The 18,393-nt window shown below is 31.5% G+C and overlaps 2 protein-coding genes across 3 annotated transcripts in view; both read right to left on the minus strand.

The window, feature by feature from the left end:
* LOC119635166 (E3 ubiquitin-protein ligase RNF181 homolog) overlaps positions 1–14,245 on the minus strand; it is a 36,875-nt gene extending 22,630 nt beyond the window's left edge. The window contains exon 1 of one of the 2 annotated variants that reach the window (XM_038029801.1): positions 10,567–12,423. In XM_038029801.1, the coding sequence (XP_037885729.1) occupies positions 10,567–10,586 (20 nt within the window). In that variant the 5' untranslated portion in view covers positions 10,587–12,423. Of the gene's footprint in view, positions 1–10,566; positions 12,424–13,775 lie in introns of those variants that run through there. The other variant, XM_038029802.1, reaches the window with a different exon arrangement.
* Positions 14,246–14,717: 472 nt separating this feature from the next.
* LOC119634461 (zinc finger protein SNAI1) lies at positions 14,718–16,252 on the minus strand. The gene is made up of 4 exons (XM_038028675.1): positions 16,092–16,252; positions 15,857–16,004; positions 14,940–15,587; positions 14,718–14,880 (listed from the first exon to the last, which is right to left on the minus strand). The coding sequence occupies exons 1-4, from the start codon at positions 16,156–16,158 to the stop codon at positions 14,718–14,720; spliced, it is 1,026 nt and encodes a 341-aa protein (XP_037884603.1). The 5' UTR covers positions 16,159–16,252.
* Positions 16,253–18,393: the final 2,141 nt, after the last annotated feature.

Genomic DNA, 18,393 nt, shown 5'->3' on the forward strand with positions numbered 1-18,393 from the left:
TTTTTTTTTTTTTTTTTTTTTTTTGCTTTTTTGGCTACATTCTCACAAACGGCAGACTTAAATAACTCAGAATGAGAACGAGAAAGCATTGCCTGCATAGACATTTACACTGAGGAAAAAAAATATATTTGTTCTTAATGCTTAATTCATGTTTTTTTTTTTTATATTTCTTAGGCCTAGATAGAGGCGTCCATATGGGATGGTGCATTTTATGGAAGATAATCCATGATGATGCCGTGAAAGGAAAGGATGTTCCTTTGCTTACACTTCTGCGTTTGGGTTAATCACTTTATCACGTTCTAAGCCATATTTGATTTCAAATCAGTTTTACCTCAACGTCTGCCCTTTGCCTATTAACTGATGATTCCATTTCAATATCATTACTTCGACGGTATGAAAATTGTCTTTTTGATTTGGAAATGCATTGAATACTGGATATCCAATCCGAATGGGTTAATTTTGACACTTTATTTGCAAAGTATATATATGCACAGATAAATATTTTTAATGCCGATAAGACTTGGGATTAAAAAAAAAACTTGAGGTCAGCCTTTTTTTTCCATTAAATCCGATCCTTTCCGATCCGATTAGAATAGTTTCGATCCACCTGAGTGGCCGATTAGGCAAAAGTCTCGACTAGCAACTCAATGGTCGAGGGTTCAAATCTCAAGTGCGGTACAGTTTTTAATAAAGGCGAAAGCCTTTGATGCTAGTGCTTTATGACTTTAATCTTAGAATTGATTCTATGGCTAAATAGAATAGTTTCGACTGTGCGATCATCTAAAACATGTAAATCTGAGTTTAGTACACTTGTGAACGAGATTCAACCATTTCTGGCAATTGCGAAAGTAACAAATTTTTTTGTGAACGGAATTCAACCATTTCTGACAGTTGAGAAAGTAATAATAATTTCCTCTTACCCATTACATCATCCAACAGAGAACTTAGAATTCTCAAAAATGGATAAGCCGAGGCAAATATTCCCAGTCCAGTGCTATTACGAAAATGGAGGTGATGATGCTCATTCTATTCATTAAAAATTTTTGAAAATTTCAAAAACCTTTAACACTTTCGAGTCCATTGATTTTATTATTAAAGCCGTAGATAATTTTAAGTACGAAATAAGCCAAAACGAACAAATGGCAAATCATACTACAATTGATGTGAACACAGCATATATTTGCTTATAAAACAAAAAAAATAATTTGAAATTAGTTAATATATTTGCTGATAACTATCTTCTAAAACAGTTTACTACGCGAATTGCAGATTTCGTCATACAAGTCTCACAAAAATATTGTGCTTTGTTTCGTCCACCACAAAAGTTTAAGATTATGGTTCCCATTATCAACCCTTATAAGTGGGTCCAATGGAACTGCGAAGTGGGCAGCAAAAAATTGAAAAAACTAAAAAGTCCATCGATGATAAATGCAGCAGAGATTGATTTAATGTTACGAACAAACTTTAGGTAAATATTTGTAAAAACCAATATTTTTCATTTCTTAAATCGCTTCATAAATAGTTAACTCACGATAATATCAATATGTTCATCGATTTATTTCATTCATTCATTCATTCAATATTTCCTCATATACGGTGCGATTTTTCTTTTCAGGCCTAATATTTGATATTTGCCTAATACGATGAACGATGGGTATCCAAGATTCGCTTTAAAGTCTTCATTTAGCTACTATGCGTTCTTTTTCTCGTATTACATATTATATGTTTCACATACGCACGCACATTCGTCGTACATGCTAGCGCAAAAAAAACAAAAAAAAAAAAAAATAAACCTGAACAATTCCATGCAAATAAAAGATTGTCTAAAAATAGCTTTATAAAGATCGACAATACAAGCGCAAGATAACTGTGATTGTGCTAAATTTAACAAAAATTTGCAATTTATGAATTGCTTAATGTCGAAATGTATGGAACGGTAGAGGTGTCTCCAAGCTGAAGCGACTGAATATAAAATCCAAGGGTCGGTCATACACACATAAACACACACATACACGCGTACACACATTATGTATGACTTATGATGTTACAATTACTTAATGATGACGATAATGCCTTTTAATGTCCAATGTGCTTAGTTTGTTATATTATAATCATATGGTATGTATGTATCTATGTATCTATGTATGTATGTATGTATATATGTATGTATGTGTGTATACACATGTATATGCGCGCTTTGTATTTTATTATATATATATATTATGTATATATCTATATATATGTGAACTTGACAAGCAACAACAACATTATTCATTTATCATACAAAAACGACCCATGAGGATACAACAACAGAATAGCATAATAGCACGGAGCACATTGAATCTCTTTATCATTAAGTCAATCTATTTACGAAAAAATTCTAAAAATACAATGCAAACATACCTTTTTACATAGGCACATACGGACATACTACTTGTTTATGTTTTTTTTTTTTTTTGTAATTCGTTTTTATTTTTTCTTTTTTTTTTTTTTCTCTTTTGCAGTTCGTAAATGTAGTTCATTTTAAATTGAATTCTCTTTTAAGTTTATTAACTCACGTGAATGCATGTGTTACGGCTATTTGTTGTTGTTGTTGTTGTCATTATAAATGCAATAAAACAACAGTTTATGTATGCATGCATTATTCTATGCATGCGTTTACATATGTATGCGTTTTCGTTAAGTGACTGTGTGAAAAGTAAAAAAAAAAAAAAAAAAAATTTAAGTAAACAAAAAAAAAAAAAAAACGGAACGGGAAAAAGATTAATTGTAAAAATCTTGGCATGGTACCATTGGCGCCTTTGTGGTAGAAAAATCAATTAAAAATTTTTTACATTGGCATAAAAATTCAACAACCATTAATTTTTAATTTAATTTAAATGAAAACATGTTAATGAATTTATAAAATTTTATATTATTTATTTTTTTTATTTATTTTATAATGTAAATAATATATTATTTTATAATTAAATATAAGTTTTTTTTTTTTTTTTGTTAGCTACTCACTCTCTCTCTGTCTCTCTCTCTCGTGAAGACTTCTATTCCGATTATAAAATATATATATGTCCATATTGATATTATAAAAAAAAAAAAAAACTCCAGCATCATTACTTCCAATCAGACGGGATTATGTCGACAGTGTAAAATTAAATGACACTGACAACTGGAAACCAGAACTGTTAACCTTAATCAGACCACGATAGGTCTTTAAGTGACCGTTAAATGTTAAATGTTTGCCCTGAGAGATGAGAACCACATAGTAACATGATTCGTTATAAAAATGTGTGCTACAACCAAGCTTAAGTTAAAAGGATTTTCTAGGGCAGTACGATCACTTTATTTTGTCAGTAGATTAACACCAAATGGTGGATAATTCTATTAATAATAAACCCCCTGAAGCAATTGATCCCGAGTAATGTCATCCATCGGCGCTTTTCTTCTCGTTCATTTCGTAATAGAAATTAACATTAAAAGCGTCGTCGCATACTCCTCTTAATTTCTTGCGATTGACATTAACTTCTTTCGAATTGCTCTCACCATTCTATCTATTCGGCGGACATCTCGATAAAGCTGCTCTAACGTATCGTGTCATGTAAATACTTCCAAAGTAAATGCTTTTCAAAGACACGGGCCAGTCTTTCCAGAATTTTTGCAACAACAATCTCTCGAATGAACTTTTTCTTTTTTTCTAACCGATCACCGGTTGTATGAGCATGTCCACTTGTCCGTCTGTCCAAACATTCTTCTGGCCACAGAAATGAAGCTATCGACTTTAAATTTGACAGAAACATTGGAAGTTCTTATACGCAGGTTATTATTGAAAATGGGCTAAATCGGTTGAATAACACTCCTAAGGTACTACGTAAAAAGGAGAACACCTCGGTTTTCCAAAAGGAATAAATGATAGGTTTTTCGATCATAACTCAGAAATGTACAAAAATTTGAACACATTCTATAGGCGATGCTGTATTACATGTAGAAAAGTGGAAAAAATTGACCACGCCTACCCAATGTGATACTGTATAAAAATGTAATTTTTTTTCAATACCTTCGTAACGCTTAGAAACAAACTTCAAAAACCCGATAAAGTATACATATTCTGGGCTAACTTCAAATTTTGAAAGCACCCCTCAGCATGTTCCTCCTTACCGGTGACGATTAAATAAGTAATAAAAATTTGCATTGTAAAAATGCTTATATTTTATGTCAACTGATCAAAAATTTTCGATTTTCGAAAGCCGGCTTTGTTAACGCGAGAAGAATGAGCGAAGTGATAAATCGAAGAAGTTTTTTTTTTTTTTGTTTTTTAACATTTCGATGTTACGATGTAGACCCGATCAGTACAGTGATTACCAGATAATCTATTATATGCATACATATTTGGATCTTGCAAAAAAACTTTTGTCTGTAAGTTATCTGCGTATAAAAAATACGTATATGTTTTTCAAATTTCAATATAAATGATCCGTAAAAATAAATTTTGCATTGAATTTAAAAACAAATCCAATATATTCAGATGTCTTTCAAAAAACAAGCGTTTTTTAAAAGTCAAAAATCAGGTCAGCCTTATGATGTTTCGAAGGATAAATAATTACATGATATGTTTCCAAATAAGTCATTAATGATCTTTTAACATTGGCATTAAGCAAAAGCGCAGTGATTTTGTGACCTTCAAAAAAAAAAAAAAAAAAAAAAAATATTTATAAAAAAATCTTTATAAAAATAATTTAAATTAATTTGCATCATAACACTGACGCTACTAATAAGATATTTATCTCCAAGAGAATAACATGCAAAATTTAATGTACAAGCATATCTTCATCTCAATAACATTTTAAAATTTTACAATTATTAAATTATATGATTAATCTATGACTCCATCGTTGAATGGATTTATTACAAGCTACTGGCAGGAGATAACTTTAAGAGCCGATTAGAATGAACGCATGCAAATTTCGGTGTCAAAGATTGACCATATGATTAAACTTTGTTTACATAAACATTAGCTCAGACTTGATTGGTGTAATAATAAAAAGAAGTTTTTTTTTTTTTTAAAAAAAAAAAAAAAAAAAAAAAAAACGACAGAATTCTTTTGAAATATTTTTTAAACAAAGCAAAGCTAGTCATATATCAACGTAGTGCTCATTAAGCTGACAATATCGTCGTTGCATTCTCAACTATGAAATCTTTTAGAACTCGAAGAGATCGTGAGGACTGTTGGAAGGCGTAGATGAATTTAATCGTATGGATTGACTTCTAGCGAGTAAAAGCAAAACGAAATTCCTACGACTTGCTTGCTTCTTGGTGATATAATAGGTTCAACAAAAAATTGAATGAATTTTTGATTTATATTTCGCGGCAATCTTTGCCCGGTAGGAGGAAGGCAGGTTCGTACCGTCTTTGACATCTATATATTATCAATCTCTGCAGAGTGAAATGCCCTTGTGCAAACATGCAGATCAGTGAAACTGCAACTTCCGGAACATCGCAAAACACATCATGGCGGAAGATGAGATTTATGCATGTATGCAAACGACCTAAAGAATTTCGACCATTTTGGGCAAATATCGTACAAAAGGTAAAGCAAGACCGCAACAACCGCGCCCACATGACTTAAAAATCAAAGTCCCATTGACAAGTCTTCTTCGATTATCAACGATTGGAAAAATTTTTCCACCAGTCCAGCTTTCTTAACCAGAATAACCCTACATGAAGTCATTATGTCGCAAAAAAGTTATCCGATTTAAATAAAAAAGCATTTTTTTTTAAAGTTGTTCATGCTTGATCTAATCCAATTATAGATCGACACGTTTATTACAAACAAAAAATGGCAACAGGATCCTTGAGAGAAACGCAACAAGTATTTCAAAGCTTTGAACATTGTGTAATTGTGTTACTCTCTCATATAACGTATATGAAGACTTTATTGAGACACTGTAGAATATTTCTCTTATTTAATGTTTTTGTTAGAAATGTGCATTTTTCTAAAAATAGTGGCGCAATTGTGATTAAGTTTTTACCAAATATGATAATTTATTGAACCGTTTATTGTTAACATTGACCGACAAATACAATGCGATGATTATGTCGTTAACTACTATATACCATACAATGAAACTTATTCCTATTATTTATGCATCGTTTATTATAGTATTTTGTATATCAATCATTAATACAATATATAGAGTCGGCCTTCTTTCCTAGGAAATTATGTTGTGAAAATAATATTAGGTCATATAAAAAGTCTTCGCGGTTTTTCCACAGGCTGGTGTTAACCGCCTACATGTCAGGTCACAATCAACTGATTATCTTGAACGAAAATGTGCTTAAAAGGTGACATTTCAGCTCAACATTTTTTTGTAAAGAAAGTTTTTTAATAGCTTGCTCGTATAAATGGGGGAAATGTCTGAAGAAATACTCTATGTGATGGTTTTGTACTATAAAATAGTTAAAGATGCCGAAAAATTTGTAAAGTATACGATGTGAATGCTGTGAGTAAAGGACGGACTCAGGAGTGGTTCGCTCAATTCCGTTCCGGAAATTTCGATGTCAAAGCTGCACCTCGCTGTGATCGGAAAAAAGTCGATGAAATATGCAACTGGTGGAGCAAGACTGGCACGTAAGCTGTCAGGAATAGGGAAGGCACTGTACATCAATCACAGAACAGTTTGCGAATCATTTGAAACGAGCAGACTACAAAGAAGTGCGCGAGAAAGACTGCAAAAACGTTTTTTAAGACCCATTATTTATATATCTATATATATCGCCATGAATTTTTCCAACATCACATATATATATTGCCCTTGATTCTTAACTTTTTTATTCGATCATTCGCACATAACTTATACGCCTCTACATCTCACATATTTCCTTTGCCATATGATAAAAACCAAACTGTGTTTTCGTTAACATCGTTACAAACACCACTGCCTCTATTTGACTCTCTGCCCGTTAATCTGACTTGTTGCATACGATGCCTTATTGCAATTCATCATCAAAATGTTATGACGATTTGTTCAAGTTGATCATCTTACATGGTTGTAATGCGGACTCTTTAGTTAAACTTGAACTGAATTAACCTAACATTTTTGAAAAGAGGAACACGAAGACCGCAATATTATTTGTAAAAAACTTAAATTTTGTTAAGAAAAAAATATATATATATATATAAATGTTAAAAATTTCATTCAAATTTTCTTCTGTCATTTTTATGATCGACAAGACTGTTTAATTATTTTAAATATATTGTATTTTAACGCTGTCATCGTTTTTCTAAAATGTTCACAATTAATGACAGAAACAAATGCTTTTAACCATAAATACATTTAAACGACAAATTCGTTTTATAGAAAAATTTTGATTGGTAAACGGATGAACGTTCCCTAGTAAAAGCATTATGAACGCACTCTTGTTTTTGTGTTCACAATTTTTTTTTATTTTTGTTTTTTGCTAAATAAAAAATTTCAAATAAATGAGGAAGAGACCCAGGAGAAAAAAAGAAAAATAAAGCAATTGTAAAAATAATTGCTGGCGACATGCACTGTTTGATGGGCAATATAGACTAAATTTAAAAAAAGAATGTATTGTAAAAGCACGAACGATAATTTGAAGAGCAACTTGCTTAACTTGGAGCTACTTGCCCTCATCAACTTTATACGAGCATTGCTTTGAATATTTGACGCCTCAAATAAATGTAAGAAAATTACAACCTTGCGTGTCCACTACCTATGCTTGGAATGCTCATATGCATATATGCATATGATCTGTAACGTATAGCAAGAAAAGCAGAAAAGGTGTATCCCGATCATGATTTCAAAATGTTGTCTAGCGATATGAGCGTCACCTTCATTTCACCATCAAGCTAATATTTTCCCTTTTTTCTCACTAAACTATGGCCGCTTAAGACTTTGTTTACCAATTTATGTCTCAAATCGAATATAATTCTTAGCTAACCGTTTACATCGTCGCTCTACATTGAGTAAGGCCGGTATTGTAAAACTATTAAATAAGTTTGAAAAAAAAATTAAAAACACAAAAAGTCTTAGGTCAATTTTGAATTTCGTGCTAATCAACAATGTTTATACTAAATGGAGATTTTGATGCTTAACCAAAACCAAGGGCGATAATGATATTCATTATTAACCCTTATCGCTGGGTGGCATTACATGAAAGTCTTGAAAGCAGTGTTTCCGACTTCAGAATCAATGACACACACAATTATTTGATAAAACCAGCGGGATTTCTCTTCTTTCTTTCTCTTCAAATGTAATTCCATTAGAGAAGAACTCCGCTGGAGTTATATTCAATTTATCAATGTCCCATGTCATCTGGGAATATAAGGATTGAAAGGGTTCGATATTAATTGAGCTCTGAAATCGATATTGCACTCTACCCATTCTACACATTCTCAAAATGTGTTTAAAATATTAATTTAAATAGAGTCTACGAGAAATTTGGATTACAGTTACCTATTGTTCTCCGATTCAAAATTTTATTATATACTTGAATATATTGAGATTTTAACCCTTTGTCTGTTACTGAAAGACGGGAAATAGTGATCTAATGAGTCCAAAAAATTTTCTTGTATCATAGATATCCCGTAAAAGTAACATAATCTCGCCTAAAAAACGAACACCCTTCGATATCCGACGACGTAGACTTATCTCTTAAAGAAAAAAAAGTTAGAAACATTCGCCAGGGGACGAATCTTGCTTTCCACATTCAATTCTTCAAATTCTTTTATTTAATACCCATATCGATGGTGTTATTAAGAAAAATCGATCCACTAGGTCGTGGCGTCTAAAATATTCATTTCTTCATATCTTCTTTGTTTGAGGAATGCACAAAATAGTTTTGAACATTCTGTCTTGGGACAAATAAATATAAAACTTCAAAAGAAGTGAAAAAAAAATTAAATTTTATTAATTTTAAGTTTATGTGGGCATGGCCGATTCTTTCCATTTTTGCACGCAAAAAGTAAAGCGTTCATTAAATAAATATGAAAATTATCAGCCTCCTAATCTTTACGATTTCTGAGTAATGAGGCAATACCCACAAACTTTCGTTAAGATAAATGAAGTTGCATTCAGTCTACGCTCAACAGTGGACTTATGCTCTAACCAATTTCGCCGGTTTACATTTAAATTTCAAGTCAATGCCTTTATTTTTCCAAGCAGGCGAGTGCCAACAATAAATCCCGCACAGACGGACAGCCATGGCCTCATCAATTCCGATTTTCAAGATCAAGAATATATATACATTATGGGGCCTCTGAAGCTTCCTTCCTTTTGACTGTTACAAACATTATGAAAAAAAAAAAAAGAAAGAGAAACTCAGTATACCCTCATCCTTGAGTGGTGGGCATGAAAACAAAATTATAAACCTCTCGTATATTCATCTACCTTTATTAGTGCGTATATCCAAGATTCGGCTCAAAGCGATTTATATGTTTTTAGTAATTGTTGTTGCTGTTGTTGTTGTTGTTGTTGTTATCGTTGTTAATGAAAATAGGGGAGTGGTATATGAATAGGAAATTGCGCCACGATTGAAGGTTACAAAAATTAAATTAAAATACTTATTAGAGAAACGTTTCTGCATTTAAAAACAATTGTATATGAAGCCATTACAGGTCCCATCATTATTATCGTTGACGGTAAATACTGCAATTATAACATTGACTACAGAGGGGTAGTAAATAGCGTATGCTTTTCTTCTTTATTTTTTTTTTTTTTTTTTTTGTTCTATTTTATATTCATTCAAATATATGTCATATATTTTGCTACATAGAAGCTTTGGATGTATGTCTATAATAAATGCCAATATGCTGGACAATTATTACATAAAATTGCGCTCGTAGAGAAGAAAGAAATAAAAAGAGCAAAAAACACATTCGAAAACTAAGAAAAAAAAAAAAAAGAAATCGCTCACACCTACTACCGACTACATATGCATTTAAAAACATGTGTAATTTTCTATTATTCTTTAGTTGCACTTTTTTTTTGCTTTCGCGTTTCTTTTCTTCTTCTTCGATTTCTTCTTCTTTGTCTAATTGTGTAGAGAGTTAAGGTTGATTTTTTATGCTTTTTATTTTTTCTTGCTTTTAATTGAGCGCCGCCACAAATAAGCGAAACTCCTCTGACTACAAAAAAAAGAAAAAAAAAAATAATAAAATAAAAAGGCTAAAGACACCTAACAACAACTATATACAAATTGTATGTAAATCCCTTTGTGTGTGTAGTGTGTGAAATTGACAATAATTTACAGTTTGATCGGTGTCTGTTCGTAATTGTTAGACGACGACGACGACGACGACAACATTATAAACAAAAATCATGCAAACGATTCATGGTACAAACACAATCACACGCACCTATGTGCATACTTTATATTTACTATAATAAATTTTAATAATTTTTAAATGCAACCCTACACCCAAAAGGAGAAATTAACATTTCATATTATAATAATCAAATTATTAATAGCATGCACTACACGATTGATAAATAAAATAAATGTTCGAGAGATAAGTGTAATATTATTTTGCAATCCTTTTATTTTTGTTTTTACCTTGTTTTTGCTAAAGGCATCAATTACTCTCTATTTTTTTATTCTATATTTTTTAACGATTCAATTTTTTTTTTTTGTTTTTTTATTATTATTTATTTTTTTGCCTCTTTTTTTAATAATTAATTTGCAAAACAACACAACGCACAACTTATCGATAACGCAATTATCTTTCAAAGAAACATTTTATTGTTTTTTACATTCGTTACTGATTTACCCCAATTACAGAACACATCGTGTCTCTTGACAACCGTTTGCACAACTAATTTCTTCGCTTTCTCTTTATTGCTATGAACACATATAGTCTAATAAAAATCATTTATGTATATTTGAGGCGCAGACAATACGTATTGTTTTTATCTATTATTATAATCCACGCTAAAGGTTGAGTGGTAGATTAGGTTCATTTTTTTTTTTTTTTTTTTTTTCACTATACACACATGAAGCAATGTATGCATTGTGAAGCTTCCATGTAAATGAGGAGCATTTGCAAGGAACAAGGTAACCACTTTTCATTCATTTTGTCTCACAGTTTAACAGTAGACTTTTGGGAATAGTCTGCATTGTAGATTAGTACTGATGCGACCAAAACTAAAGCATTATATATATATATATGTATATATATATATCTACTTTTTTCAATTGTTTTCAAAGATACTTTCCTCAGGTACTGGGTATATTAATTTGTTCATTAAACTTACAACATGCCTTGAAAACGAAACCGATTCAAACCGTTGGCTTAAATTCTTTACAACTTGAATCTCTGCATCTCTCACTCTCTCTCTCTCTCTCTCTTTAATGGAATAAGAAATAGTATTTAACCGGAAGCTAAACTTACTAAAGTGGTACATAAATTATCGCTGAGTTTATATTTAAATTATCGATTTTTCTCGAAGTAGTGGAAGTTTGGAATAAGGAGGACCACAACGAATTTGAGGCCATTTTCATAAAATTAATTTTTTATGCATTGGGCTTTTTAAATATGTTGGCTTTTTTTGAGCCAGATCTTGGGCGAAATCACGGCCACTTGCAAGCGCATCATTTTACGGCCACTTGCGGCAAATTTTAGCTCCAAAATTCCAAACTCAAGAAAAGTTGACTTAACGTAACGCAGTTATGTAAACAATTTTGTGGATACAAATCATCTTTGTATGTGGGATCTAGGAATACAGTTTAAAGACCGTTTGCCTGAAGTTTCGAATCAACAAGATTTGAATTTAGAAATCCATATTTAATAGAAAGGAATTTTGTAATTACACCAACTTAACTAGCTGTGTGTGTGATAGGATATAAAATTTCGACCTAACCTTAATATTTATCTTTGTTACGTCTTTTATTTTTTTTTCTTCTTTTTTCACCTAATCCTCGTAAATAATTGTCTAGAGAGTTAAGGTTGATTTTCTTGCTTTTTCTTTTCCTACTTTTCCGTTCGCTTTTAATTGAGTCCCGCGCAAATAAGCAAAACTCCTCTAACTAAAGACACCTAACAACTGTACATGAATTGTATTTAAATTCCTGTGTACATGCATTGCTATTAAATAAAAGAAGAAATTGACAATAATTTACAGTTTGATTGGTGTCTACTACTGGTAATCGTTAAATGACTCTTCATACACGGAAATCAAACAATCGGTTCATGATGAACACAAACACATACATATGAATGCGCATACTTTACCATTGAATTATAATAAATTTTAATAACTTTTGAATGCAACGACACATATGAAAAGAAATTAACATTTAATATAATAATCAATTGATTAATGGTTAGTAGCACTATACGATTGATAAATGTTCGACAGATAAGTTTAATATTTAGCATTTTTTCTTTCTTTTTTTTTTGTCATATTTTTTGCTAAAAGCATAAATTACATTTTATTTCATTCCATGCTGTTTTTGTCTCAAACTTTTAAATGTAATTAATCAGTGAATATTTATTATTATTAAAAAAAAAAAAAAAACAAAAAAAATGTATAGATAAGAATGCCGGGAATGTACAGATCGTTTGCACTCGAACTGATTATGAGAATATTTTTATTTATTGGTATAGGACAAAATTAATATCATTTTCAGGAAAAAAAAAAAAGAATTGGTAAATAAAAGTGGGCCTCTCTCAAGCCCTCCCATGAGTCTGCATATATCCACGGTAATCGTGTACTACAAGTTTGCTATTGGCAAGAATTGTACTTCAGTAAATAACGCCACCGAAGAGACAGACTTCCTTCAGCTGGCCGTTGTCTCTTACCCGGAGGTGAATGCAAATTATTGAACATATATAATATTCCTTCTAAGCGTTAAAATAAATGACCTTGACCAGTAATGCATTCGACAGTGTTGCGTGATTTAATTATTGCCAGTTTCGTGCAGTCTTCAATATTACGAAATAATATAAAATAATAAGAAATTTTGCAAATTTCCGTTCGATTATACGCAATTTCACAACCCACCAGACCTAATTATATTAATCCGTTCTCTAATAGATTCTCCTAGGAAAACCGTCCAACACAGTTCAAAAATATGTCACACATATATGTAGTTCCGGGCTGTGGTAAGAAACGGCTTTGTCGCACGTGAACGAGTTAAGTAAGGAAAAACAAAAAAGCTGCAATTGCCTTACCTACTCACAACCTAAAATAAAAAAAAAAAACAGAAAACGCACGTCAATATTTTCCGGGCGTACCGTATGAGGCTATATCGAAGGCAAACAATATTAATATTAATTAAAAGGACCGTACAAAAACTTTATCATCGCCTTATGTCTACACTCTTCAATTTCCACTTAAGCAGGAAAAACATCTCTTTGTATATTTTATAAAGAAATACAAAAAAAAAAGAAAAAATTAAAAAAATAAAGAACAAAAAACGTTAAGCCCTTACTGCAGACAAAAAACACTATAAATATATTCAATTTCATTTCGTTTCACATTAATCGCATAGCTTCACCCAATACCATTTTGTATCTTTGGCCTACAAAAAAAAAAAAAAATAACACAAAACAGATGACAAACACATGCCGGTACTTTGTTTTTGCTCATTGTCTCTTATAAAAGAAAAATTCAATACATAATTCAATAAAAAGTATAAAAAACAAAAACCGAAATTTATGATAACGCACACACGAATGACTAAACGAAATGTTCACGAAAAAAAAAAAAAAAACTATCAGAAAAGACCCAATAAAGTAAAATAGCAGAAAGCCTGTTACCAACCTGTTTTCTTTCAGCTGAAAAAAAGTTGACACTTGGTTCGTATAAAGAAGTTACTGCAGTCACAATTTGTGGTAATGTTTTTTTATTAATCAATTACAGTCACAAAATTGGCACAAGAGTTTTACTGCAGTTACATGAACTTAAACTTGTTTTTTTTTTTTTTTTTTTCTTTTCTTTTCTTATTGTAAACCGAATAATGTAGAGAAAACCGATAATATAGAAACAAAATGATTTGTAGTTTTTGTTGTTATTTTACACCAAAATTACAAGTTTTTTCTGCAGATGTTATCTTAGCCAAGAATTCACGAAATAAATTGATATATTTCCATTGATATATGAATTACATGAAAGTGAAATTTTTCCCTTTAAATATTAATATAATTTCTTAGTAAAATTGTTAAATTTTCTTTTAAAATTTTTTTTTAAATACCACTGAAAATAAAATAGCAACCGACTCGAAGCAATTATAATCAAGTTTTACTCTCGTTCGGTTTTTCTATCGTCATATGTTTCATTTGTTATTCTTCTTTCGTTTATACGAGATGTTAACAGACTAGTCTAACAACATTTTATAGTTTAGGGTATTGCCAGCTTAATTGTTTTCATTTTTTATTATATTCTGCTTGCAATATGATTCGTTTTTGGTCTACATTGTTATAGATGAACTAAAGGAGATATGATTGCTTAAATATTGACAATCATAAAATAATCAAAATAAAAATAAAAAAAAAAAAAAACAGTACCAATCTAAATACTTGAGTAACTTTAAGAATAGTTTCAGAGTACTGCTCGAATTTGAAAATAAAAGTTCAAAAAGTTTAAAATGTATTTTTATTTAAATTTTCATATTTAATTAGTTTAACTCTTTTGATAATTATGCTCTCCTTTTGTGTTTAAAATCAAAAAAACAAAAAAAAAATGTAAATAAATAAATAAATAGTTTCAAATATTAAAACTGTTTTTATGGGCAGCTAAAAATTTTCGACATGCTTCGAGACTATGGCGATTTAAATAATTTTCTTGACTAAAGGATTTAGTGCATTGTGCACATTGATAATTCCAATTATGATGGCCTTTGGTACGTTGATGAGCTCGTAAATTTGATCTGAAAATTTTGTTTTTTTTATAAAATAAAAGCGAAAAGCGTTTATTTTATTTACAAACCTATCAGCGAAACGTTTTTGGCAAGATTCAATGGGGCAAACAAATGGTTTTTCGCCTGTATGTAAGCGCATATGACCATGCAGTACCCAGGGGCGATCGAATTTTTTATGACATTGTTCGCATTCATAACTTTTCTGCAAATTTTTGGCTCGACGCCTTTTATTTAGTGCCGGTACAACAAATTCAAATTCTTCTTCCATTTTAAAGGCGTCCACACTCGCAGCGGTCTTTGTTGCCGTTGGGGTTGGTTTTAAAATCGCCGGTGATGGGGACATTTGAGCCGATGATGTGGCAGTTTGCCATGACAATTGTGTAGAAAATGCTCTTTCTGAATCTATTTCCTTCGATTCGTTTGACGTGTTCCCCTCAACTTTTAATGGCTTATCAATAATATTTTCGTTGTCGGCAGGCGACTTTGTCCTCTCTTTAATATCTTCAATTTCTCTGGAATGCTTGGATTCGGCTTTAGGACTTGAAGACCGCTTCTCTGAATCACTCGCGGAAACTTCATCAGCTTCAACGGATTTCCAATGTACATGACTGAAACTTCCTTTGGAATTATGGACTGAAGGGCGTTCCATTAGTGGCGTATCTAAAATAATCTCCAATTCGTATCTTGTAGTCATGGGTATACTATCACTGTCGTACCTATTTAAAAAAAAAAAAAGGTAAATAAAAAATTGAAATTTATTTGCGGCCAAAAATTAACGCAACGACAAACAAAAACATGACTAGAGATACGAAAATAAGGAAAAGTATGCAGAGAAAATAAAATGAAAAAACAAAAAAAAAAAAAAAAAAAACTGAGCTTTACTTATTTTCATATGTATATACATATATGTACGTATATATGTATATATATATATATATATATATAATATATATGTATGTATACTTATATATATTATGACACATACCAATCAGAAGATCGCAAAAGTTTTTTCTCTTTAACTTTTGCTTTATTTTTTCGTTCAGGCGCTGGCCTTGGCGTGGCAATGTAATAAGTACGCTTTAAACGTGGCAGTTTGGTGATTTTAGGACAAGTTGCGATACGCCGGAAAACATCTTCGCATATAGATAGATGTATATCAATGAATTTTATTTTAGCGATATTAATCTGAAATATTACAAAGCTTTTGTTTGCATACTTACCGTTCAAGGCTTCATTGATGCGTATTTTCGAATAATTATAACGTTGCGAAAATATACTGCGCACCATTCTGCGGCTATGCCGGTTTTAAACGATGTCCTTGCAAAATTCTTGTCCCAAAATGATGAAATGCCTCAATTATAATAGAAAATATGCGCATTGACTTGATTGCAATGAATTAAAATTTGAAAACTTGATGTTGGTGTCTTACTCACTTAACATTCACTATTCGAATGAAAAACACTTTTTTTCTGGCATAACTTTACTTTGAATTTTACTTTGAAAACTTTTTACTTTGTTTTTTAAAAAATTTCAACGCCAACTAAGTTTTGAAACATTAATAGAGACTTTCTTTTTGAATTATCTTCTAAGATTTCATTTAATGCAATAATTCTTTTGACAGCGTTTAACAGTTGATTCGCTTTCGCATATAAACAATACAATAATGAAACGAAAGAAGTAAATAAATAAAAGGTTTTCTATTATATTTTTTTTTGAAAATTCTTTCAATTATAAAATAAAATTTGTATCCACTTGCAAAGGGAAGGAGACAATAAAAATGCCTCTCTCTCTCTCTCTCTATCCCGCCAACCGTGTTATTAAGCCGGTCTCGCGTCTTGACCTAAATCTATGTAAATTGAAACTTGCCTGTGCTAAGTGTTTCCTTAACATATACTTTCCCGGTTGGATTAAAGCTACTACTATCTACCTTGATTTGGAATATTATGGAGAGAGAAAGAGACAAAAGCACAAGAAAAAAATGGATAAAGTGAAAATTGCCCAATCTCTGTGACCCAACAGGTTTCCTTTTGCTTGGTTAACTCGTGATACATATAATAATATACAGTCACTATTTAGCCCGGCTTAGAATTGAAGGACATTGTTGACAGAGTTGAATTCATATGAAAATTGTATATTTTGAAGAAAAAGGCTTATGAGATCCTTTTAAAGAAAAGCAAAAATTCGAAGCTCAGCATTTTTGAAGTTCTCTTGTCTTCGCTTTGCCTGAATCATGTTCAATCAGTTCATGGCTTAAGAGGATCCTTTTAAGAAAAGCAAACATTTATGCCGACGTCTTATAAATTTGCTTCATTTTATATTTGTGTAATCCTATGTGATGCTGTGTATGCACACACACACCGGTTTATGACTAATTAAAGCGAATTCTTCGCTAAACTCAGTATTTTTTTGAAGTTCTCTTGTATTCGCTTTGCCAAAAATTGTTGAATCAATTCATGGCCTGCACCAAGATTCTAGTAATGTTCCCGCATCTCCATTTCAAAGGCGCCAAGTGAGGCTGGCATAAGTACGAAAGCAATAATTTTCGCTTAAAACGTTTTATGGGAAAATGTTTGTAAGTAAATGACTGGCATTCGTATTGGACGTGAATGGAAAAAGGAAAGCATTACGCTGATGTCGAGGCTATTCAGAAGGCTTACACCGATGCAACGAAAAACATTTTCACGTTTCAAAAAGCATCTACGTATTGAAATTGAGGCAGCTATGAACAGGTGCCAGGCCAGCTTGTTGTATTATTTCGAAAAAATACTCTTTAATTTAGAAGGATTGTGAAGAAATCAATTAATTCTCTGACCTCTGAAAGTATAGTAATTCAGCGAAACTCGTTGTGTTTATCTTATCTTTAACTTTATTCCCTTCAGTATACAGTTGTGATGTATAGTGTTCCAATAGACCGACGTCGTTATCTTTACGGTAAATCTCCCATCTAAACATTCCTCAATACTCATACTCTTATTTAATTGCTTTATATGACATTAACACTCGTAAAGTGTTAATCTATTGCCTGACTGTTTCCGTTTGTGTTACTTGCAAAGGGTTCTTCATTTTGATTTAATTTAGACCACTCGCTTGTCTCTTACGTCATATTCGTTCACTTATTACTCCCAATTCCCTCACATATCATCTGTGAAAAACATAGGTATCTCCGATACTTACTAATGCTGATTCTGCCAAAGGACGAGTGAAACATCCCCATCATATTCTATGTGAATGCGAGGCCATCTGCAGATTTAGATACTAAGTTTTTGGGGGAGTACAGTCATACACAGTATGGTGTTCCGAGCAAAACAAGGCGGCCGGACGGCAACGAGCACGGACGAGTACAATACATCTTTTGGATCATGGGAGAGATTTCTCATACATACATAGTTGTAACAATAATATTATCTAAGGGCGTGGCTTCATTTTAATGCGATTTTTGATTTATGATAAAAACTGTATATGACTCCTTTTTTCAAGGCCCCAAAAAGAAGGATATATAAACGCTTTACCGATTGAAAAATA

Source organism: Glossina fuscipes, unplaced genomic scaffold, assembly GCF_014805625.2.
Source record: "Glossina fuscipes isolate IAEA_lab_2018 unplaced genomic scaffold, Yale_Gfus_2 3, whole genome shotgun sequence".
NCBI classification, from domain to species: domain Eukaryota; kingdom Metazoa; phylum Arthropoda; class Insecta; order Diptera; family Glossinidae; genus Glossina; species Glossina fuscipes.

Excerpts from the sequence above, each read along its gene's own strand:
- LOC119634461 (XM_038028675.1), bottom strand. The coding sequence starts at position 16,158 with ATGGTGCGCAGTATATTTTCGCAACGTTATAATTATTCGAAAATACGC. Across the intron at positions 16,005-16,091 it reads CATCAATGAAGCCTTGAACG|ATGTTTTCCGGCGTATCGCA; the intron begins GTAAGTATGCAA and ends CTATATGCGAAG. Across the intron at positions 15,588-15,856 it reads CTTTTGCGATCTTCTGATTG|GTACGACAGTGATAGTATAC; the intron begins GTATGTGTCATA and ends TTTTTTAAATAG.